Source organism: Mus musculus, chromosome 2, assembly GCF_000001635.26.
Source record: "Mus musculus strain C57BL/6J chromosome 2, GRCm38.p6 C57BL/6J".
Lineage (NCBI taxonomy): Eukaryota > Metazoa > Chordata > Mammalia > Rodentia > Muridae > Mus > Mus musculus.
In genome coordinates, this window is record NC_000068.7 from 69,896,631 (window position 1) to 69,921,441 (window position 24,811).

A 24,811-nucleotide genomic window follows, 5' to 3' on the forward strand; every position below is an offset into this window, starting at 1 on the left:
AACCTTGTCTCAAAAAATAAAAACCAAACCAAACCAACCAAACCAAGCAAATCAAGAGGAAAAAATAAATAAATAAAAGAAAAGAATCTTACCTTAAAAAAAATTTATTTTAGGAGATTCAGGGGAAGTATTTAGGAGGCAGCTTCACTAACAGCAGGAATTCAGTAGTAATTAAGTCTCTGATAACAGCAATCAACATCTGAAGACCAGATATGGATGCCTAAAATACATCTGGTAGATGTTGTGTTTAATTCCTATGTTCCAGGCAAATAAAGAAAAAAAAAACCCACTTATCTTTTTTCTTTTTATTTATTCTTCTCTCATACATTACATACATCACATACATCCCGACTACAGAGAAACCACTTTTATTAAAGATTGTCTTTGCGCCGAGTTCTTGTGTAAGTAATACTTTTGAAAGTTGGGAGTCAACAGGTTAGAGAGACCATAGGAGCAGAGCCCCAGCCTGGTGGGTGGTGGTGGGGAGCCCGACGAGGGGCGGGGCTTGGCAGGAGGGCGTGGCCAGGGGCGGGGACCGCGCAGAAGTGCTCTGCAGCGCCGGGTATCGCGAGAGTTGGGCGGGCCGAGCCATCGCAGCAGTCAATTCCCCCACCCTCCCGGGAGGAGCCGGGGGCCTGGACTCTGCAAATTCTGAGCTCTCATCATGGCGGCGGCGGCGGCCGCGGCGGCCGTCGGGGACCCGCAGCCGCCCCAGCCGGAGGCGCCGGCGCAGGGGCTGGCTTTAGACAAAGCGGCCACCGCCGCTCATCTGAAGGCCGCTCTCAGCCGGCCGGATAACCGTGCGGGCGCCGAGGAGCTGCAGGCGCTGCTGGAGAGGGTGCTGAACGCCGAGCGGCCGCTGGCCGGGGCTGCGGGCGGCGAGGAGGCGGCGGGCGGCGGCGGCGGCGGCCCGGGCGAGGCGGAGGAGGATGCCCTGGAGTGGTGTAAGTGCCTTCTGGCCGGCGGCGGCGGCTACGAGGAGTTCTGCGCGGCCGTGCGGGCCTACGACCCCGCGGCGCTCTGCGGCCTGGTCTGGACGGCCAACTTCGTGGCCTACCGCTGCCGGACGTGCGGCATCTCCCCCTGCATGTCGCTGTGCGCGGAGTGCTTCCACCAGGGCGACCACACTGGACACGACTTCAACATGTTCCGCAGCCAGGCCGGGGGCGCCTGCGACTGCGGGGACAGCAACGTAATGCGGGAGAGCGGGTGAGTGGAGTCCTGGCGAGGCGAGGCGAGCCGGGCCGTGTGATCTTGCGGGGGTCGGGGGGGAGGAGCCCCAGGGGGAGATCCCTGGGAGCCGACCCGCATCTGCCAGGGGAAGCTTGGGGGAGCGCGCAAGGGGTTGGAGGTGACTGAGCTGTCACTGGTGGGAAGGGGGTGGGGAAGAGAGGAGAGCATGTGCGGGGAACCAGGCTGAGAAATTTCAAGGAGGTCAGGGTGGGCGAGCGATGCGGGAGAAGGGTTCATTCAGTGTGTGGGGCGAGAGGGCAGGGACGGGGAGCGGATGCTGGGGTTAAATCTGGTGTGGAGCTGTCAGTTGTGTACTTGTTGCGAAAGGGTGTACAGCTGCCTGCCTGGTTCTGGGGAGAGCCTTAGAAGTGATTTAGATTGACTGGGAGGGAGTGATTTGGGATCTGAATTGGGTCAGTTGGGTCACAGGAGGCCGAGGGCCAGGGGGAGGGTCTTACAACTGCAGGTTAGGACCCTTGTGTGTGGGGGGGAAAAGTGTCTGTGTGTCTGTCGGAGTGAGGGACAGAGCTCTGGAGCTAATGGGGTTGCGGGAGGAGGGAAGGGGAGGGGCTTGCATAAAAAGGGACTGTTGAGCTGTCAGTGGAGTATGTGATATGCCGAAGTGACCGAGAACTGGGCCCCTGAGCCGTCAGATATAGAATACGCCTTACACCAGAAGGAGGAGGAAATCACTGAGCGAATTAGGAATCAAGTGCTGCTGGGTTTTATCTAGTTAAGGGCGCCTTATTCATTAATGCGAGAACATCCGCCGAAAAGGAGACACTGGACACATGCATCTTTGACAAACGCATTGATGCGTGCAGTGCACCTGGTGTGCCATGGCACCTATGCCTTAATCCACATACACTACATACCTTACATAGGAGTTAGAGGCTGGAGAAGAGTTTCTGAGCAGACGGACTAAGAAAAAGGATTCAGGAGTTAGCAAGACCCTGCAAAGAGTAATAATCAGGGCTAGCAAATAGAGCTGGATTTTTTTTTTTTTGGCTTTTTAGCATTTTAATATTTATATATTATTGAATATAAAAGCCAAAATAACCTATAGTGAAAAATTTCCTCCTTTCTGGTCTCTCATCTGCCAGTTCCTTCTCATTGCTTTTAGTTTCTCTCAGTCCAAAGCAAGCAACAGTAAATGTTTCCTCGTCCTGCTGTCTCCTCTCATGCAGAAGGTAACATGGTTGTGCATCTTCCCTCTCTGTGGGTTCTTGATTCTGTAGTGTAAAGACAACTATACAGTGTTCGGTGAGTTTGCTGCCCTTGATTTAACAATGTCATTTTATGGGCAAGGAGAGGCCTAGTATAAAATAAAAACCTAGGTGTACCAGTCTTCTCTCACCTGTAGAAGAATATCACTGGGGTAAATTTACAAAAGTGGGACTTAAAAATTGTTCCTCCTAAGTCTTGTAATAACTACTGTATGGAATGGCCTGTTTGCCAATAACTTTTTTAATTTTAATTTTTTGGTTTTTCGAGACAGGATTTCTCTGTGTAGCCCTGGCTGTCCTGGAACTCACTCTGTAGACCAGGCTGGCCTCGAACTTAGAAATCTACCTGCCACTGCCTCCCAAGTGCTAGGATTAAAGGCATGTGCCACCACTGCCCGGCACCAGTAGCTTCTTTAACAGTGTTATTAAAACTTTAGATTTTTTCCTGTTTGGTGGAAGTTGTCAAATTTTAACTGCTTTACATAATTTAACTCATATAATCTTTAACAAATTTGAGATGCTGTTGTTATTCCCATTGGAAAGGAAAACAGGGCACAGATTTTAAAACTTGGTAAAAATCGTGCAGTAAGTTAAGTATGGTAAGTAAGCTAGGCTTGCTGACTGTATGCTGACCTTTCAGCCACTTCCCCTACTGCCCTTGTTAAACTGCATTCTTTAATTTGTTTTGGGGCATTTACCTGGGGTGTTGGGCAGACCAAGAATGTACTCTCCCACTTTGTTACACCTTCAATCCTATGGAATCAATACTATTTGTATTGGTTTTTCTGCTCAGTACTGTTTTGTCCTTTTGATTTTAATCTCATTTTAAAACCTCCAATTGAAAAATAAAATTTTATTTCATGTATATGTATTTTGTGTGTGTGTATGTGTGTGTGTGTGTGTGTGTGTGTGTGTGTGTGTAGGTTAGGAGACAAGTTTGTGGAGTCAGCTTTCTCCTTACACTATTATGAGGGCTCTGGAGACCAAATTTAGGTAGTTGAGCTTGTGTGATGCTGAGCCATCCTGCTGGCCTGTCGAACTTCTTTTAAAAGAGGGATGTCAAGTCACAGATGACTTAGAGCAGTCTCTTACAGATACAAAGACATTTTTACTTCTTGTTCTAGGTTAGCATTCAGGGGAACTAAGAATGAAATAATGTTGGATCTTCTGGAATTTGGATCAAAGTGGTAATAATCAAATTTTCTGGATGAAGTGCAAATCTGTCATTTTAAAATTATGATGCTTCATTGTGGAAGTGGAAATAATGTTAGTCTGTTTGAGATAGGTTCCTGGAACTTGCTGTATAGACCATGCTGGCTTTGAACTTTCAGTGACCCTCTTGCTTCTGATTTTCAAGTGTTATAATTATAGGTATGAGCCACCATGTTGGGGACCTCCTCCACCTCCTCTTCTTGTTTGAGACAGGGTCTTAATGTCTAACTCCAGCTGGCTGTGAATTCACAGACTTCTTCCTGCCTTCCTCCAAATGCTGGGATTACAGTTGTGAGTCATTATGCCCAGCTTCTAATACGTTTGTTTGTTTGTTTGTTTATTTATTTATTTATTTATTTATTTATTTATTTATTTTTAAGAATACAGACACGGGGCTGGTGAGATGGCTCAGCCGGTAAGAGCACCAACTGCTCTTCCGAAGGTCCTGAGTTCAAATTCCAGCAACCATATGGTGGCTCACAACCATCGGTAACAAATCTGACTCCCTCTTCTGGAGTGTCTGAAGACAGCTACAGTGTACTTACATATAATGAATTAAAAAAAAAAAAAAGAAAGAAAAAGAAATACAAACACTCATTTAGGGTTTCCATGCTGTAGATAGGTCCAGGTATTTTTATTGAGATTTCAGGGAATTTATTTTTACCATGGTAGCAGTTATCTATTTATTGATTTAATTGTAAATCTGTGTCTTGGAGAAACAACTCTTGCCTGTGTGTTCCTGGAGTTGCCATGTCCAGTTTCATGGACAAGACTGAACAGTTGACCGAATTGGACCCGTATGATTATTCTGAAATTTTTACAACTTAGTGGCTTTGGTGAAATTTGGTCTGAATACCTATTCTCCTGCTTTTAGAGGGATAGATAGTGATGGTCAGGATTATCGACTAAGATGCTGCTTCTAGAACTATTTTAGAACTAGAAATCAACAAATTATAACTGTGTTCCAGGTGGGCAGACCTGTGTTACCTTGGAAACAGTCCCTAAAGTTTGCTGAAGACTGAGAATTTGTGTACTTTGAAGTTGCTCTTTCATTAGCATAAAGTGCATCTATCCCACCTGTTACACAGTCTCAGAAAGATTGCATTTCCCTGTATTCTGACTACTGTATTGATCAATTGCAGTGCTGAGGATTGAACCCTAGGCCTTATTTGTTACTAGGAATATGCTCTATCCCAGAGCTATGCTTTATCCTTGTGTCTGTGTACTTAATAAAGGAAGAAATCATGGTGTGTCTTCATCCTTTTTTTTTTTTTTTTTTCCTTTTTGGTTTTTCGAGACAGGATTTCTCTGTGTAGCCATGGCTGTCCTGGAACTCACTCTGTAGACCAGGCTGGCCTCGAACTCAGAAATCTGCCTGCCTCTGCCTCCCGAGTGCTGGGATTAAGTGTGCGTCACCACTGCAATGTCTGACTGTTGTGGTAGGTGTTGTGTGACTGGAGATGATCAGTTATAATGGTACTAGCATTTTATTTACACATTTGCAATTATAGAAATATATATTTTTTTTTTTTGGCAGAGTTTTCTACTTACCTTTGGCTGGTTGCCCTAAAAACAAAAACAAAAACAAAACACCAAAACCAAAAAACCCAAAAATCAAAAAAACAAAAAAAAAACCCCACTCTATAGACAAAGTTGGCCTTAAACTCACAGAGCTCGTCCTGCCTCCTGAGTGCTGGGATAACGGCAAGTGCTACCACTTCACAACTATTTTTTGATTTAGTAATATTCCTTTTGTCAGTGTAATAGTAGAATTAGCAGATACTTGAAACAAAGAGAGAGATAATTGAAAACTCATTTGTGAGATGATATCACAAAGAATATGGGAATGTTTTTATAGTTTTAATAACAGTATACCTGGGCTGGGGAGATGTCTCAGTGCTTAAGAGTAATTATAGCTCTTGCAGTGAACTTGGGTTCAGTTTCCAGCACCCACATGATGGCTTACAACCACTGTTACTCTAGTTCCAGGGAATCCAGCATTCTCCTCTAGTCTCTGGGGGTATTGCACACATGTGGTGCATATATACATACAGGTAAAATGCACAAACTTAAAGTAAAAATAAAAATAAAAATAAAGCCAGGCATGGTGGCACATGCCTTTAATCCCAGCACTTGGGAGGCAGAGGCAGGTGGATTTCTGAGTTTGAGGCCAGCCTGGTCTACAGAGTGAGTTCCAGGACAGCCAGGGCTACACAGAGAAACCCTGTCTCCAAAACAAAACAAAACAAAACAAATCTCGACAAGGAAAATAGTGTATAGCAATATGACGTTTTATCTGTGGTGCTGGCAATTGAAGCACCTCTGCTTTCCCACTTGCACAAGAGCACTATAGAGTAAGTGTAATGGTTGTCATAAATAGTTGATGGGTGGGTGATCTTAAAAACAAGACAAATGAAAGCCAAACAGTGTGATGAGAAATGTAGAATAAATTCTGACTGGCTAGTTCTAGGCTGTGATGGAATACTAAACAGAACTGTGATTTTTATACATTCCTTTAAGTTTGCTGTATTTTGACTATTTTAAATATGTTATCATGAATTACATATAATTTTTTTGCCACTTTGCTTACTTTCTCCCAAATTTTAAGGTCCTTAAAAAGGAGGCGGGGGTACCCTAGAGGCCAGCACAGATGCATTCAGTAGATGCTTCCTAAATGTTAAGTTGGGCTGATAGTAGTTGCCCTAAGATTATATTGCTTTATTATTCAGGAGATGGCATTGATTATTAGATTCATAGCAGCTGTTTTCAGAGGGCTTAGGATAGTTTTCCCCACTACCCTATGTCAAAAATGTCAAAAGCAGTAACTCTTTTGGCTATAAAAGAAATATGAGTGGATAAAAAAAGAGGTCCAGGTCCATTCCATTTCCCAGTATGGGATTTCTCTCATTTTCTTTCTTTTTTTTTTTTTTTCTTTTATTTCTTTTTAGTTTTTCATGACAGGGTTTCTCTGTGTAGCCCTGGCTGTCCTGGAACTCACTTTGTAGACCAGGCTGGCCTTGAACTCAGAAATTCACCTGCCTCTGGATTAAAGGCGTGCACCACCACGCCCGGCTTTCTCATTTTCATTTGACTGTAATTGTGTACTTAGAAGATGTTAGCAAGAACTGTATGTCTAGCTGTTTTGTTGGAATATTTAGGTAGTTTGCTTAAGTGGAGACGGTGAATATCTGGTTAATACTCTTCCTTTTCATTATTTTCTTCAGCATGTATTGGACTGTGTCTCATATTAGAACATAGTACATTTTCTTTCTTGTAAAACCTTTTCTTTTTCCTGTTTTATGTATTTGAGTTTTTTGCTTGAATACATGTCTGTGGGCCATTTGCATGCCTGATGCTAGAAGAGGGCCTTGGGTTCCCTGGAACAGTTATAGATGGTTTTGGATCACCAGATGGGCCGGGAGTTGACCTGGGTCCACTGGAAGAGCAGTCAGTGCTCTGAAGCACAACTAGCCTTGAACTCAGCTGCCTCTGCTGCCTGAGTGCTGGGATTAAAGATAGGCATCATCACTCTCTCACGTTTTTAAGAAAGTTGCTTCGTATTCCACTGCATTTTTTGGGGGGTGGCTGTTATAAATACTACTGTAGTCAATATTGCTATTTAGTTTATTTAGTTTTTTGAGACAGGGTTTCTCTGTGTAGCCCTGGCTGTCCTGGAACTCACTCTGTAGACCAGGCTGGCCTCGAACTCAGAAATCTGCCTGCCTCTGCCTCCCAAGTGCTGGGATTAAAGGTGTGCGCCACACTGCCCGGCTCTACAACTTGTATATTTCAAAGAAATTAATTTCCAGTCTTCTAAGTGTATGCGTTGCTTTCTTTCCATCCTGGCCCACGTAATGTATAAAATTTTAATCTTTGATTTTCATAGATATTTTTAATTTCACACAGAAAACTCAGCAGTGGTAGCAATCTATTCGTGGGTTCTGTATAGCCTTTCCCCCTTTCCAGCTTGGCAGTGTGGCTTTTCCAGTAAGCTGTGGATTTTGTACCTGAGATGTTGCCTTTCCATTGATGGTAGATGTCATCATGTTATTACAATTGGTCCCAGGAACTTCTGCCAGCTCGGCCAGTGCTTCCCCTTTTCTGAGTTAACCTGTTGAAAGAAATAGTGGCGCATGCCTTAGACTGGACATCCAGCCTACCTTCTTTTGGATGATGCTGTAGGGAACCCCTATGTTGAGGCACAGAATTAGTTTGTCACTATTTTATTAGTGCCATTAGGTATTATTCTTTTTTATGACTTTGTGGCTTTGGTCTTTGTTGTCCTATGCCTTGGGAAAATTGGAAAATCAGAGAAATTAAAATTGCATAGTATTCTTTCCCCATTCCTTTTGCTGCTTTCTTTGTTACCAAGGTTTGTTCTTTTGTTTTGTGTCACTTGGTCCTTCCCATTGTCTGTTACCATCAGAGTCTAGGGCCTTTGTCACATCATGCCTTATTCTATAAGGTACCATTGTCTTAGCTGTCTCAGTATGATATCTACTACCTACATGCCAATCTGTCTGCTTTTCCCTTGTGCTGGCGGCTCCTCTCCATTATCCTTACTGCACTTTTTACATTCCTGTCCTTGAAGAAGCTCAGTGTGAGTTTTAGTACACAATGAATGGAACTCATCCATAAGGCAACACGTGTGTAGCACATGTGTGAAGCTGTGGTTCAGTCTGTGACTTTATGACCTAACAGTTTCTGTTTATTCTTAGCTTATACTTCAAGTAATGACATCTCAATACAAATTTGATAGTAAAGATGGTTTTACTCTCCCATTTGTATCCTATTTACACATACTGACATTTAAGTAAATTAGATAATTGTGTTATACAATATGGTTATTGGTAGAAAGTATTAGAATTATTATTATTATTTTATTTTTTAAAAACAGGGCTACATTGTAAACCTGGCTATCCTGAACTTACTGTGTAGAGTGGGCTAGATTCTCCTGCCTCTGCCTTTTGAGTGCTAGATTTAAAGGCATATGCACTGCCACTCCTGGCAGAGAGAATCTCTTAAATTAATGTATGCCTGTATATATTTGCATGGATTACTTGTAAAATATTCTTACCTATGAATTTAGAATTTTCTCTAATAAAATAGACATCTAACTGTGAAGTTATCAGTTCAAACAAAGTAGCAAGATACCTTTCATGATGTAAGAGCTGGGAGAAAGAAGAGCTGAAGAAAACTTAAGTTCTTTTTCTGTATTCTTTGTCTTTTTTTTTATTACTATGTACCTGAAGTAGTGTAGACATGATTTCTGATTTCAGTGGGTAGAGTACTTTGTGGCATCTTAAGTATAGCAACAATTTGGAAATCCTCTCAGTTGTAATTATTTTTCTCTTATCATTATAATACTTTAAAACTATTTTAAACTATGAAACAATTTGAATAGAGCAAAATTACAAAGATGAACACATAGGACTGTACTTACCAGGGTGAGGAGTAGACATTACCACCTTCATGTGTGCTTTGGAGCTGCTTTTGGTAAGAAAACTAAGTCTCACCCTTGTCCCCCCTTTTTTCTTTGTTTCTCTGGAGTTGGCTATTATGCGGAAATCTGTCAGATCCATGCAGGTTTTTATGTTTAAGGTCTTGTACCTGAGGCTTTTTCAGCCTCTTATTGGTAGGAGGAATTGAAGCACAGAACATTTTGGTGACATGGAAAGGAAAGGGAGTCCCTAACCTGATCTGGTTGAAGCTTCTTGCCAGCTGAGAATCAAGAGTTATTTCACATCAGCTTAGCTTGAGGCCTCTCTCCTTTCATAGCTATAAGCCTGCTGTTTTCCAGAAATCTTTCAGTCTTTACAGTAAGGATACATGCTCCTAACCCTCTTATTCAGCCCCGTGGCTCAAGTTTGCATCTTACTGGGTTTAACCTCATTTTTTTTTTAAAGCCATGAAAATCAAAAGTAGCCAAAGAAGTATATAAAGCTAATGCTAAGATATAATTGCAAGTCTCTTGAAGATAGGCCACATCTGACTATGTCTTATTGAGTGTCTTTTTAATAAATTGTGTTTCTTCTCTGAGACGCCTATATCTATGCTGTTAGGTGAGTCTTATTCTTTTCTTATTCTTATTCTTATTCTTTTCTTTCTATTTTAATAAACCGTATTTCTGCTTCATATTTGCTGTAATTAGTTTCTGTGTCAGAGACAACAATAATTCTGAATGTGCCTGAGTAGCGAGTTCTCTGAAAAGAGCTCAGGCTGCTGTGGGCTGCATAGAGCTGTGGTGCCTCCCTGCCACTAAGGACAGATCTGCTTTTGGTTTATTGTTTCTTTTTTTTCCTTCTGTTTTCCTGCCCCCTGAAATTCATTGGTATCTATTTCCTATTTTCTTTGTTTGTTTGTTTGTTTGTTTGTTTTGTTTCAGTAACTTCTTGCTTTTCCAGTGCCCCAGTTCCTTAATATCCACTTGGACGGAGGCTAGCATTTTATTATCAACAAATGCCTAGACCTTAATCTAGGCTTGTTCCCCGAATAGCTTGTAACTCAATTATCCCATCTATGTCCTGCTACATGGCTGGTTATCTCTCCTCGGTTTTATATGCCCGACTTCCTCTGAGTCTGGATGGCAAATCTTTTTTTTTTTTTTTCCTTTATTTATTTTTTTTTTGAGACAGGGTTTCTCTATATAGCCCTGGCTGTCCTGGAACTCACTGTGTAGACCAGGCTGGCCTCGAACTCAGAAATCAACCTGCCTCTGCCTCCCAAGTGCTGGGATTAAAGGCATACGCCACCACCGCCGGCTTGGATGGCAAATCTTTTTTTTTTTTTTTTTTTAAAGGTTTATTTATTTATTATATGTAAGTACACTGTAGCTGTCTTCAGACACTCCAGAAGAGGGCGTCAGATCTCGTTACAGATGGTTGTGAACCACCATGTGGTTGCTGGGATTTGAACTCTGGACCTTCGGAAGAGCAGTTGGGTGCTCTTACCCACTGAGCCATCTCTCCAGCCCTGGATGGCAAATCTTAAGTATCTACTTTATCCGAGAGCTCCTCGCTCCTCGCTGTCTGCCGACTCCTACTTCCTGTCTTTGCTATAGGTCAATCAGGAGCTTCACCCTGTGCATATAAACATCCCTACATTTCCCTCTTTAGTTCAATAAAAGACTCTTTCTCTAACATCAATAAGCTATACACAATAAGAATAGTTATGAAAACCATCAGGTAAGAATTACATTCACAATGTCCAGTCGATGTATATATTTAATAACCTTGGAGAAAGTGTTTTCTATCATATCTCGGTGAGTCCAAAGTTCTGTACCTAATTCATTTTCTATCATAACTGGACTTTATCCACCTGTAAATATCTTCTTAGGCTTTAAATAGATATCTTGAATCTTTTTTTTTTTTTTTTTTTTTTAAAGATTTATTTATTATTATATGTAAGTACACTGTAGCTGTCTTCAGACACTCCAGAAGAGGGCGCCAGATCTTGTTACGGATGGTTATGAGCCACCATGTGGCTGCTGGGATTTGAACTCTGGACCTTCGGAAGAGCAGTCGGGTGCTCTTACCCACTGAGCCATCTCACCAGCCCCGATATCTTGAATCTTAAATACCTTAAGCTTAATTGTGAGACTGTAACTATCTAGTCTTTAACTCCGTTTGAGATCTGCAAAGGACAAACCTTACCTGAGTAAGCAGGAAGTGCAGAGCAAGCAGCTTCTAAAACTACAGACACGACAGAGGCTGCTGGCTGCCTGCAGTCGCCCATGGCTCCTCTGTCCTTGGAGCATCATCTTCAGCTTTCTGGCCCAGAATACTTGATAGACTTTTTATATAAAGCAGGAATTGTGAAGGACTGCCTACCTTGTCTTGACAAAGCTCAGCAGTCAACTTCCCTGTGTCCTGTTTGTCCATTTTGGACAGCATATTGTCAGCAGTTGAAGCAAGGGCAGTTTCTTGTCCAGTGGCTAGTTTGCCACATTTGTAGCAAACTCCATAAGGTGGTTCTTCTATGTTCATCATCTTCTTTGAAGTAGAATGGGGGTGCTGCCAGGAGCAGACCTGTCTCACTGTCATGAAAAGCCTTATACTAATAAAACATTTTTAGCTGGGCATGGTGGCGCACGCCTTTAATCCCAGCTCTCGGGAGGCAGAGGCAGGCAGATTTCTCGACCCCCCCCCCCCAAAACAAACAAAAAACATTTTAAAATGCCATATACTGAGGACTTTGAAGATCTTCTTTCTATCTATAGTACATTTGAGTAGGCAAAAGTTGTTATCCATTATCTGTTCAACTTTGAAAATACTTACAGGAAGCTTAATAAAGCTTATTTCTGTAATTAAACTAGTAACTACCATGACCACAACTTTGATTGACTACTAACTTGAATTTCTTTTCTTTTTAAAAAGATTTATTTAAGTGGTGTTTTGATTAAAGTATATTGAAGAAAATGCGATATTGCCTGTCTTCCTTCCTGGAAAACAAATATATTTTTAATGATACACTAAATTCCTTTAATTATGTGCATATTTAATTAGTACAGTCTTGGGTGTTAAGTTCATCTCCCTCCCCCTTCTCTCTCCTCGCCATTGAACTTAAGGTCTTAATGCTAAGACTTGTACCACTTGGTTACATCCCCAACTCTATGGGCCAGTCACCTAAGGATATTTCTGTTGTCTTCTTGTTCTCTGAAAATGTGCTGCTCTGTTCATTTTGGGGAGAGAATTATCACATTTTAGAAAAGGACCCAAACTTGGTACATGTTCATTCGTTTATGTACAAATTTCATGTATAGATTTTCCTGGAAATCTATCATGTTTAGTTTCTTCTTTTTTAAAAAAAAATATAATTATAATAAACTAATTAAAGACAGGGTACTTTGTAGTCCTGGCTGGTCTGGAAGTCATAAAAACCCTCCTGCTTTTGCCTTCTGATGCTGGGTTATCTTTTAAACTTACATAAATCACTGTATTTATAGTTAAAAATGCATTTTGAAATAATATGTGGTGGCACAGTCCTAGGACTTGAGATGTAGAGGCAGGAGGATCAGGAGTTCAATGATAGCCATTGTCCCAAAAGTTTGTGTGTGTGTGTGTGTGTGTGTGTGTGTGTGTGTGTGTATGTGTGTAGAGGGTGTATGTGGATATTATTTTAAAAACTTAATCCTTTGCCTTTTTCTCCCTGTTCTCATTTTACTTCCTACTGTGAGGGAGATCTTACTGCGCACCTCATGCTATTCCCCTGCCTCCTGTACTGGAGTTATTGTATATGTTTAGGCACATAGACTTTTCATATTGGAGATTGTTTGCTCCCAGCTCTCTTGGGATTGAGATGTACCTTACACCTTGGACTCAGATTCAGGAAGACGTTCTACAGTCTGAGAGGACTCTACTGGATTAATAGTGCAATGCAGTGATGGGCTAGTTTGATTACTACTTAGAAGACTTTTGTGTTTTCTCTTCTCTGGCTATATACCCTTTGGATTCCTTGTTGGCAAGCTGTTATCCAAAAGTCCTATGCTTATTTATGAGAATAATATTTGATTAGATCACATCACACTTTGGATGAGGTGCTCAGGATTTGGGAAACAGATGATCTCTGTGAGTTTGAGGCTAGGCTGGCCTACATAGCGGGTTCCAGGACAGCTATGTTCCAGAGCTACACAGTGAGACTGTGTCTCCCCTGCCCTAAAAATAAAAACTTACATTCTCATTTGTTTACATATTGTTCACGCATCCTTTTTTTCCCCCTCAAAGATTTATTTATTTATTTCATGTATATGAGTACACTGTAGCTGTACAGATGGTTGTGAGCCATCATGCAGTTGCTGGGAATTGAACTCAGGACCTCCACTTGCTCCAGCTCCACTCACTCCAGCCCTGCTCCCTCTGGCCCAAAGATAGATAGATAGATAGATAGACAGATAGATAGATAGATAGATAGACAGACAGACAGACAGACAGATAGATTTATTTATTTATTTATTTAGGTTTTTCGAGACAGGGTTTCTCTGTATAGCCCTGGCTGTCCTGGATCTCACTTTGTAGACCAAGCTGGCCTCGAACTCAGAAATCTGCCTGCCTCTGCCTCCCGAGTGCTGGGATCAAAGGCGTGCGCCACCATGCCCAGCTGATTTATTTATTGTTATATGTAAGTACACTGTAGCTGTCTTCAGACACACCAGACGAGGGCTTCAGATCTCATTACGGATGGTTATGAGCCACCATGTGGTTGCTGGGATTTGAACTCAGGACCTTCATAAGAGCAGTCAGTGCTTTTAACCGCTGAGCCATTTCTCTAGGCCTCATGCTTTCTTTTACTTTATAAAAGCAACACTAAATGTTTATAACAGACTGTATTATGGACTTTAAGGCATAAAACATTGTCTCTTTAAGAAAAACAATGATTGAATTCTGTACTATAGCCGTAGGTTTTTTGAATTTAAAATTTACTTTCCTTTTCTAAACAAGTAAAATTGTTAAGAAACATGTGATTACTTATTAAGATCTTGTTCAAATCTAAGAAAAATGAACGAATGAATATAAATAATATGTTCTTGGTTTTACTATGACATTTTTAAAAAAAGATTTTATTTATTATTATATATGAGTACACTGTAGCTGTCTTCAGACACACCAGAAGAGGGCATCAGATCTCATTGCAAATGGTTGTGAGCCACTATGTGGTTTCTGGGATTTGAACTCAGGACCTTTGGAAGAGCAGTCAGTGCTCTTAACCGCTGAGCCATCTCTCTAGCCCAGACATTTTCTTTATCATATACTAGTCTAAATGTAACAATCACTTAATCATTTAAATTTCATGCTGAAAGTTGAGAGGAAGGAGTTAATTAGGAATGTTTGAGAAATTGACGCCGTTAGGAACTGCAGTAATGAGCCCCAGGGCAGGAAGCAGGGTTGCCAAGGTTTGTGGGGGAAGTTAGGTAGGTGGCACCTGATTTGTGTGGACTTTCCTCTTTTGTCTAGCAATGACTTATCTATTATCAATTAGGGTTTGCTCTAAGCTATAAACAATATTTTGATCAGAGTTTCAAGCTCTGCAATTTCCTATTATATACAGACATCCCCATTCCTTTTTTGAAATTTCCAAACATTTATGTAGCGAGTATAGTGTATAGGAAGGATGAAAGGAAAAAAAAAAGCCATTGTCAGGAATTGTAGTGATGATAGAGAGATGGGTCGGTGGTTAAGAGCACTGACTGTTCTTCCAGAGGTTTTGAGTTCAATTCCCAACAACCACGTGGTAGTTCACAACCATCTGTAATGAGATCCAATGCCCTCTTCTGGTGTCTCTGAAGAGAGACACAGTGTACTAACATACATAAAATAAATAAATAAATCATAAAAATAAAAAGAATTGTAGTTATAAGATTCTGTGAATAAACGCTGATAAATATTTTGTGAACAGTAGGAAAAGCTGTAAGAGAGGATCTCTATTTCTGAAACTATTATTATATTGTCATAATTTTATTTTTAATAACTACTCAGTTGCTCATTCTCTAATTTACTGTAAAGTGAAAGAGAGTTAAATTTCTACAAACGGAGACTGTAACACTGCAAATTGTATTACTCCTTTTTTTCTTATTGAGAAAATAGGAGATGGTGGATTGCCTGTGTTAAAGGTGTATATGCATTTAGATATATGTGTCTATATGGATTTCTTCCTTCCTTACTTTGGTGCTGGGAATCTAACCAGAGTCCTATATAAACCGAGCATGTTTTCTGAGCTATACCTCAAATTTGCAGGAATAGTGAGTTGGGATTTTAATGTAAGTTATAAATTCCTGGGTTAGTAAATCTTGTGTTTTTTTGTTGTCACCCACTTTATTTTATTTATTTATTTTTAAGATTTATTTATTATATGTAAGTACACTGTAGCTGTCTTCAGACACACCAGAAGAGGGCATCAGATCTCTTTACGGATGGTTGTGAGCTACCACGTGGTTGCTGGGATTTGAACTCAGGACCTTCAGAAGAGCAGTCGGTGCTCTTAACCGCTGAGCCATTTCTCCAGCCTATCACCTACTTTATATACAAAGGAGAGAATTTGTAAAATGCCTGTGTGCAGTATATAAGTTTCTGGGGGCATATATGGTGGTGTGCACCTGTAATACCAGCAATGGGAGGTGGCGGTAGAAAGATTAGGAGTTCAAAGGCATCCTCAGCTACTTTAGGAACTTTTGAAGCTGTTCTAGGTCATGAGATCTTGCCTAGAAATCCCCATGACAAGACCCCTTCCAAAGGAAATAGAACAAACCCCTGCAGTGTGGGTATTCATGGATCACTGTCCTCCTTAGAAAATACCACAAAATATCTTACACCTTAATTCTAATTTAAAATTAACTCAAGCTAATGAAGTTATAAAACCTGAAAGTAAGTAAAAATTTTAGAACGTTTGAAGAACTTAGGAGAGGATGGAGAGAGGGCTCGGGTTCGGGGTGCTTGCTGCTTCTCCAGAAGGCCTATGTTGGTTCCTAGTGCATACATCTTATGGCTCTGGTCTAACCTCCTGTTACTCCAACTGCAGAGGCCCTGAAACCAGGCCTCCTCAGCCCCAACTCCCCAATGTGGGCTACGAATACACATAAATAAAAAATGACACCTTTTAACAAACACTCTGTAGGAGGTTAAAGGGTTATAGATGAAGATTAGAAAGGTTAGAGAAGAGCCTTTGTAACTAAGCTCTGGAGTAAGCCAAGTGAACTGAGTCAAAGGTTAGGACACAGCTAAAACACACAGGAAGATTTAGGTAGCCCTTTGGCTAGTATCAATTGTAAACATGTTTTTTTTTCCCCCTTCTGTTTTACCATTGACAAGTGAATGTGTGGGGTAATTTCTTCCTAATACGGATTTTCCTGATCAGTTTTTATGTTCTTTTCTTTTTTTTTTCCCTCCCCTCCCCTCCCCTCCCCTCCCCTCCCCTCCCCTCCCCTCCCCTCCCCTCCCCTCCCCTCCCGTTTCCTTTCTTCTCTCTCTCCTCCAGCCCTCTCCCCCCTTTTGTTTTGAGACTCATTGTGTTTCCCAGGCTGGCCTGGAACTTGGCTATGTGAACCAGGCTCCCCTCAAAATTCAGAGACCTGCTTTGGCCTCTGTGAGCACCTGTACTCTTGTAAAAACCCCCGCCTCCCACTCTCAATACTACAAATCTTATAAATTGTTTAACCATATTGAGTTGTGTTTATTATATACTAAACCCATAGATTTTACATACCCGCATCCTGGACTCCGTTGTAGTCTGTTGATGTTATTAAATTACCATATATTGTGTTTATGGATTAGCTTATTCTCATTAATCATTTCTTCTAAGAGTTGCTATCATTTTATGCATAGCTCTTCCACTTGATAGAATGAATTTTGATTGATTCCAGTGAAATTAAATTTAAAGAATTAAAATTTTTGTGTTTTAAGAAATAAAATAATTTTTCCTCTTAAAAGTGCACTTTTGCTGTATTCAGATTTTTAATGATTTTTAGCTAAGATGGCTTTTGTACTCTTCCTATTAAGTTTATTTTTAGACATTTTAATGTATTTAATTAGTAATTTTTTATTTGGTAGCAAAGTAACTTATGTGACTTTTGGATTGTGAATATTGCAATGTCTTTGTTGTTCAGATGTACCAGTTATTTTTAAAAGTAATATGTAGTGAAGATTAGCAAGAATATATATACTTAAATATATAAACTTTATAAAATAAGTTTCAATTATTTATATCATTGATTAGTTTATTGAGGTAGGAATGGAAAATATAAATGCTTTAGATTACTATCAAGTTGTACTTACAGGTTTATAAAGGACAGAAATAATAAAATAACACTTGAAAGTAATATATTGCAGTCAAACATGTCAATCCTATGGTGATTTTCTTTTAGTGTTCTGTTTGGGACATGGCTAGTATGGCCTTTTCTTAGGAAAAGTCTCTCTGAGTACCATTTTTAATTTAAAGGCCTACTAAAGTTATATTTTTTAACTTCGTGCTTTAAAATCATAAAGAAGGATTATATTGGTTTTGGTATTTGCTTGTATTTTCCGTTTTAGTATTGTAAATGGAAGCAATACACTCTTGCCTGATTAGACATTGTTGTTTTTCCTTCCCCTTTTCTTAGTTTTCTTTTTTATTTTCCTATTACAGGTTTTGTAGAAGACATCAGATTAAATCAAGTTCAAATATTCCCTGTGTCCCCAAAGACTTACTGATGATGTCTGAATTTGTTCTTCCAAGATTCATTTTTTGTCTTATTCAGTACTTAAGAGAAGGCTATAATGAACCAGGTATGTTTTAATATGTTCGTTGTAATACTCTTAAATAATCAGATCACAGACTTTTAGCATTAATAATAAAGAAAAAAATGTGAAGACATCACTTAAAATTTTATAATTTTGACTGTGTATACGAGTATGTGGTCTGTATGTGTTTGTATGTGTCTGTATGTGTTTGTATGTGTCTGTATGTAGGTGCCCAGGGAGGCCAGAGGTATGAGATACCCTGGAACTTGAATGACAGGCAGCTGTGAGCCTTCAGATATAGGTGCTGAGACTTGAACTCAGATCTTCTGTAAGAGCAGTGCATGCTTCCAACCACTGAACCATCTTTCCAGCCCAAGATACTTCTTGTTTTTAGCATAAAATATTAAAGATAGCATATAAAATTATGGGCTTCCTGATGCTGTTTTTATACATTACATCTTTTTCTAATTTTTGCCCTTTCTGCACTACACTCTGCTGGTAGGATGCTCCTTTGCTTAACGTTTGTAAAGTAATGCCCATGCAGTTCAGAAAAATGAACGATGCAGGTGACTTTGTAGATCCCTTGTAGGAAGCATAGTTTGCTGCTTTTTGCCTCTAAATAAAGAGTAACTTGCAGCTATATTATGATTGGCAAAATTAAGTAGTTGAGAAATGTTTGAATTTAACAGATTTTTTTTTTTAAAGATTTATTTATTTATATGTAAGTACACTGTAGCTGTCTTCAGACACTCCAGAAGAGGGAGTCAGATCTCATTACGGATGGTTGTGAGCCACCATGTGGTTGCTGGGATTTGAACTCTGGACCTTCGGAAGAGCAGTCGGGTGTTCTTACCCACTGAGCCATCTCACCAGCCCTAACAGATTTTTAAATAATAAATTGCTCTTGTTTTTCTCCCCCAGATATTTTATATAACAACTTATGATAGACTTAAACTGTTGGTTTCCATATTATTGTTTCACTGCTAAGCGTGTATTAAGTTTGTACTTAAAAAAGAGGAAAACCACTCAACTTACAGTTATTCTTTTAAGATTTTGATTTAGTTCATTGTGGGACATTATGAATTAGGGATGGTAGTATATGAAACACATTTGTTAATCTCTTCTGTCTTTCTAATGATAGTGACATTTTTATCCTGTGGTACCACCTATTATATTTTTACATGTTTTAAATGATTTAATCTATAAATCTTATATTCAATTTGAAACCAGAATGTTGCATTCATTTTTATTTTCTATCTGCATTTTTTTATTAGATATTTTCTTTATTTACATTTCAAATGTTATCCCCTTTCCTAGTTTCTTATCTGAAAGTCCCCTATCCTCTCCCCACTCCCCCTGCTCCCCAACCCAGCCACTCCTGCTTCCTGCCTCAGGCATTTCCCTATTCTGGGGCATCGAGCCTTCACATGACCAAGAGCCTCTTCTCCCATTGATGATCGACTAGGCCATCCTCTGCTACATATGCAGTTAGAGCCACAAGTCCCTCCTTATGTCTTCTTTGATTTGTGGTTTAGTCCCAGGGAGCTCTGGGGTTACTGCTTAGTTCATATTGTTGTTCCTCCTAAGGGGCTGCAAACCCCGTCATCTCCTTGGGTCTTTTCTCTAGCTTCTTCATTGGGGATGCTGTGCTCCGTCTAATGGATGACTGTGAGCATCCACTTCTGTATTAGTCAGGTACTGGCAGAGCTTTTCAGGAGACAGCTATATCAGGCTCCTGTCCACAAGTTCTTGTTGGCATCTGCCATAGATTCTGGGTTTGGTGGTGGTTTATGGGATGGATTCCCAGGTGGGGCAGTCTCTGGATGGTCATTCCTTCAGTTTCTGCTCTGAACTTTGTCTCTGTAACTCTTCCCATGGGTATTTTGTTACCCCTTCTAAGAAGGATCGAAGTATCAACACTTTGGTCTTCCTTTTTCTGAGTTTCATGTGTTTTGCAAATTGTATCTTGGGTATTCTGAGCTTCTGGGCTAATACCCACATGTCAGTGAGTGCATATCATGTGTGTTCTTTTGTGATTGGGTTACCTCACTCAGGATGATATCCTCTAGACCCATCCGTTTGCCTAAGAATTTCAAGAGTTCATTTTTTGTTTTTTTGTTTGTTTTTTCCAGACAGGGTTTCTCTGTGTAGCCCTGGCTGTCCTGGAACTCACTTTGAAGACCAGGCTGGCCTCGAACTCAGAAATCTGCCTGCCCCTGCCTCCCAAGTACAGGGATTAAAAGCATGCGCCACCACTGCCTGGCTCTAGGACATATTTTTAAAGGGCAAAACCACAAGGCTTTTCCTTTCATCTTTAATATTTTTCTCACTTGCTGGCCAAAGAGTTTTTTTTTTTTTTTTTTTTAAATTTCTACATTTCTTTTTTCTTTTTTTTTTTTTGTTTTTTTGAGACAGGGTTTATCGTCAAAACTACTGAAATTTTGAAAGAATAAAATGTTATTGTTCTGAACAAAATATTTTGAGTTAACCTTAGTTATATATTTATGTGTTTATGTGTGTATATATATAAAATATACATGTATGTATAAGTATATTTTCTTTCTCTAGCAGCTGATGCACCATCAGAAAAAGATCTGAACAAAGTCCTTCAGCTTTTGGAGCCTCAGATTTCCTTTTTAGAAGACCTGACTAAAATGGGAGGAGCCATGAGGTCTGTTCTTACTCAGGTGTTAACCAACCAGCAGAACTACAAAGACCTGACTGCGGGTGAGTGAGATGTTAGAACAGACTTGCAGTTTACCTGCTCATACTCTGTGGAATAAAAAAATAACACTTTTTGGAACTTAGTATTTTTCATAGAATTCTAAAGCTTGAAATTATTAAGAAAACTTGTTATAGGTGAGAAAACTGAACTTCAGCCAAATTCCCGGACCTTAAAGATGATGTCATCAGCTGATGTCTGTCGCAGTGTCTGCCTCTCCGTTCTGGGTGTGATGACACTTGTGGGAGCTCAGCTCTGGGTGCTGCTCACTGGCAAGTGCTTTTACCTGCTGAGCCACCTCACAGGCCAGAACACCTGATCCACTGGAGTTGCAGGGTGGGGTGGGGGTGGGGTTATGCTAATACTTCACTGAGAAGGAAGTATTTATTTAAAGTAAAATCTAAGAGAGTTGTGAGCTTCAGAGGCATGGAATTGGTTAGATTCCAGGTAGATGTTTTAGAGTTTGTCATAAATAACATACAATTGGCAACATACAAGATGAGGCAACGGTTTGAAACTATAGCAGAGCAGGTAGTACACAGTGCAGGCTCTTAGGAAAAGGAATAGTGTGAGATGTGTCTCATGATTGCTCTGGAAGACTTCCTGACTATACACATTGGACCTGAGGCTGATCATGGTGGTCCTGCTGAGTTAAAAATCATCATATTGGTCTACTGAAGCTGGAGGAAACAGAAAATTTGGGGCAGAATACAAAGGAGTGGAGGGAGAATCAGTGAATATCCAGTATGAGACTACCTAAGATTTTTGAAAATTTTTCGTTTTAGATTTATTTTATATGTGTGTTTTGCCTGCATGTATATATGTATATATGTGTGTCACATGTATTTATGGCACCTGTGGAGGTCATAAAGGACATAGAAGACATCAGATTCCCTGAAACTAGAGTTACAGATCAACTGTGAGTTGATGTGTGGGTGCTGGGAATTGAATCTGGGTCTTCTGCTAAAACAAGTGCTCTTAGCTGCTGAGCCATCTCTCACTACTACCTGTAGGAAAGCAGTGTTAGTTAGATTTTAGTTTAGCCATCTGAAAGAGACCTTCTATTTCTGTAAGCATCTGACTCCGAGATTCCAGAAGGTTAGACCTTGAGTAAGTAAGGTCAACTCTCGGTTAGTCTTAAGAAAACTCAGCAAGTCAAAGGGCTTGCTGCACAAGCCTGGCAACCTGAGTTTTAGCCCCAAATCCCCTGCAAAAGGAGAGAACCAAAAGCTGTCCTCTGATTCCCCTCCCCACCATGTATGACATGACAAAAGTACTTGCATTCCTATACACACAACATACACACACACACAAACACACACACACACACACACACACACACACACACACACACACACACACAGGTACACACATGCACACATGCATATACAATACAGAAAGAGCCTCATCACCCAGCAGTACCTGCATAGAAGAATAGAAGGCAGTGTAGGAGGTGGTTCCTCTCAAGGTAGAGCTCCTTTCAACATATTGAAATTTCCATAATCTGCCTGTACAAAGTGTAAAATGAAGCCTTTATGTTTTGCTTTGTTTTGTTTTGTGTTTTTCTTCTTTACCAGCCCAAAGTACTCATTCAGCTTGTGGTTGAACTGTCTTCTACAACAAAATTTAGTACTCTGGCAATTGAAAATCTTTTATATTGTATTAATAGGATATGTAGTACATAGTAAAAACTAGTGGGCATGCCAGGAAACACACAGCTGTATGCTAGAGTCAAGAGATGAAAAAGCCCCTGAAAATTGACCAAGATGATGGGGTAGATGTTGCATTTATCAAATAAAGACATTAAAACAATTATTAGACATTTGTCCAAAAAAAAAAAAATTAAAGGAAAATGTGTCTAAAGAATTAATGGGCTGGCCAGTGGTGGCGGGAGGCAGAGGCAGGAGGATTTCTGAGTTCGAGGCCAGCTTGGTCTACAGAGTGAGTTCCAGGACAGCCAGGACCACACAGATAAACCCTGTCTCAAAACAACAATAACAACAACAAACAAAACAAAACAAAACAAAACAGAACAAAAAAACAACAAAGAAGAATTAATGGAAGGGAGAGGATAGGGGGTTTGTGGAGGAGAAACTGGGAAGGGGGATAACATTTGAAATGAAAATAAAATAACCAAAAAAAAATTTTTTTTTTAGTTGTATGAAGGCAGTAATTTTTAAAACTTGTCTTCACTTTGGTGTTGTATCAAATGTGTACTTATGTCATGAAATAATGTGGGTCATTTTTTTTTATGCTAAAAAAAGAATTAATGGAAAATAGGGTGTCAGTCAGTAAAGAGGGGATCTTAACAAAGAAATGTAAACGAAGAGCCAAAGTGAATCTCTATAGCTGACAGTACTGTAAGCTACAGTCGTGGGCTGAGAAGTTCATTCAATAATTGGATAAGCTAGAAGAGCCTGTGTTGAAGACAGAGCAACAGATCCACCCACCTGGTCAACAGGGTAGGAAGTGCCGAACAAATAAAGCATACTGAGCCTCGGAGACCTGTTAGCATCGGTTAGTCTAGCATGTGTGTTATTTAAGATCTGAAGTATTTGAAGAATTTAACTCAGTTTCTTCAGGGATTGAGGGTGGCATTGAGATAGGGTTTTCCTGTGTAGCTTTGGCTGTCCTGGAACTCTTTCTGTAGGCTGGGCTGGCCTTGAACTCAGAGATCCTCCTGCTTCTGCTTCTGCTTCCCGAGTGCTGGGATTAAAGGTGGCTTGGACCACCACTGCCTGGCAGGCAGATTGTTTAGCATTGTGGCAATCTTATGAGGGAGTTGTTACAATTGTTTTTACTTTATTTCTACAATTAAAAAAATTCGTCTTGAAAGTAAACAACATGAACAGCAACCCTTAACTTTTTATTGATGGACATTGAATTAGATTTTGTTTCCCAAGTTTGACATTTGAGCCAGGTTTTGTGGACATGTCTACAGTCCCAGCTGCTCGGAAGGCTGAAGTAAGGGGAGTTACAAGTTTAAGATCTATGTGGGGTACAGAATAAGGTCAGGGCCCTCTCTCAGTTTGGACAACTCTGAGACCTTGTCTCAAAATAGAAAGCAAAACAGTGATGGATATAGATAGTGGAGAGTTGGCTGCTTCGAAGGCACGAGGTTCAATTCCTAGTAGACAGTTTGAGATTTCCAGTCTAGCTTCAGTGCTCACTAGCCATCACTAGAGAGCCAAGCCACCTTCCTAAGCCTGTTTTCTTACTTAACAAATGGCAAAAATGCATTTATTTTCAGGGTTATTGTGAGGAATTGATAAACTACATATAGTTCAATGAATGGCATCTGTGATAGGGCTTTTATTATTTAGGAAACTTTTTTTGATACTAAAGATTAAACTTGAACCCAGAGCCTGGCATATGTTAGGCAAACCATTGAGTTAGAGCCCTAGCACTTACTCATTTCTGTAGGAATCTGCATGCTTTTATTTATTTTTACAAATATTTAATTATTTTTATTTTATGTTTGCCTGCATGTATGTAAGTAGGACCAGACATGAGCCTGGTGCCTTCAGAGAGCAGGTCAGATTCCCTGAAATAGAGTTGCCAACTGGGTGCTGGGAACCAAACCTCACACCTCGGTAAGAGCAGTAAGTGCTCTTAGTTGCCTAGCTTTCTCTTCATGCCATTTTATTCTTAAACTAGTTGTAGTTATTTTCAGTATTGGACCTTACATGAAAGTGGGACTTGTCCCATTTATTTAATATGTTTCCTTAAAGAGAAGGACATTTTGAGAGCTGAGGCAAATAGCAGCAACTACAGCAAACCCCAGGAGTGTCCATCTTATGGGTGGTGTCACTTTAGTCTGTTGCATGGTTTATATCACTGGTGTTGATAGTATCAGCCCACTTGGAACTCCTATGTGATCACATGGTCAAAGACACAAACTACCGAAGAATTGCAAATGCCATGCTCATCTGACTTTTATATAGGGGATAAGAGAGAATGAGTAAGTTTTAGTGTAAAGAACTCTAAATTGCTCTCTATTCTTTCACTATTTTTCCATTCTCCATAATAAAAAACAAACAAAAAATAGCAATAATCAGTAAGCTGAAATGCTTAAGTGAAAGTTCTAAGTTGTGGAGCCCAAGTGTTCCCATACTTGTGGAGATAAACTGTCTTAAGTGATACTTCAGTGTAAATTAGACTTTTTTTTTTTGAGGCAGAGTCTCTATGTAGTTCATGCTATTTGGAAATTC

The 24,811-nt window shown here is 40.1% G+C and overlaps 1 protein-coding gene across 9 annotated transcripts in view; it reads left to right on the forward strand.

Annotated features, from left to right (window-relative positions):
- Window positions 1-301: 301 nt before the first annotated feature.
- The window catches only part of Ubr3 (ubiquitin protein ligase E3 component n-recognin 3), a 127,079-nt gene continuing 102,569 nt past the window's right edge, over window positions 302-24,811 (forward strand). For 6 of the 9 annotated variants that reach the window (XR_003953713.1, XR_003953714.1, XR_374518.2 and 3 more), the window contains exons 1-3: window positions 665-1,209; window positions 17,784-17,923; window positions 20,447-20,605. Coding sequence is in view for 6 of the 9 variants with exons in the window: in XM_006500116.3 (XP_006500179.1) it covers window positions 665-1,209; window positions 17,784-17,923; window positions 20,447-20,605 (844 nt within the window). In the remaining 3 variants the exon portion in view is untranslated. Of the gene's footprint in view, window positions 1,210-17,783; window positions 17,924-20,446; window positions 20,606-24,811 lie in introns of all 9 variants that reach the window. The other 3 variants (NM_001303033.1, NM_177783.6, XM_011239758.3) reach the window with 2 other exon arrangements.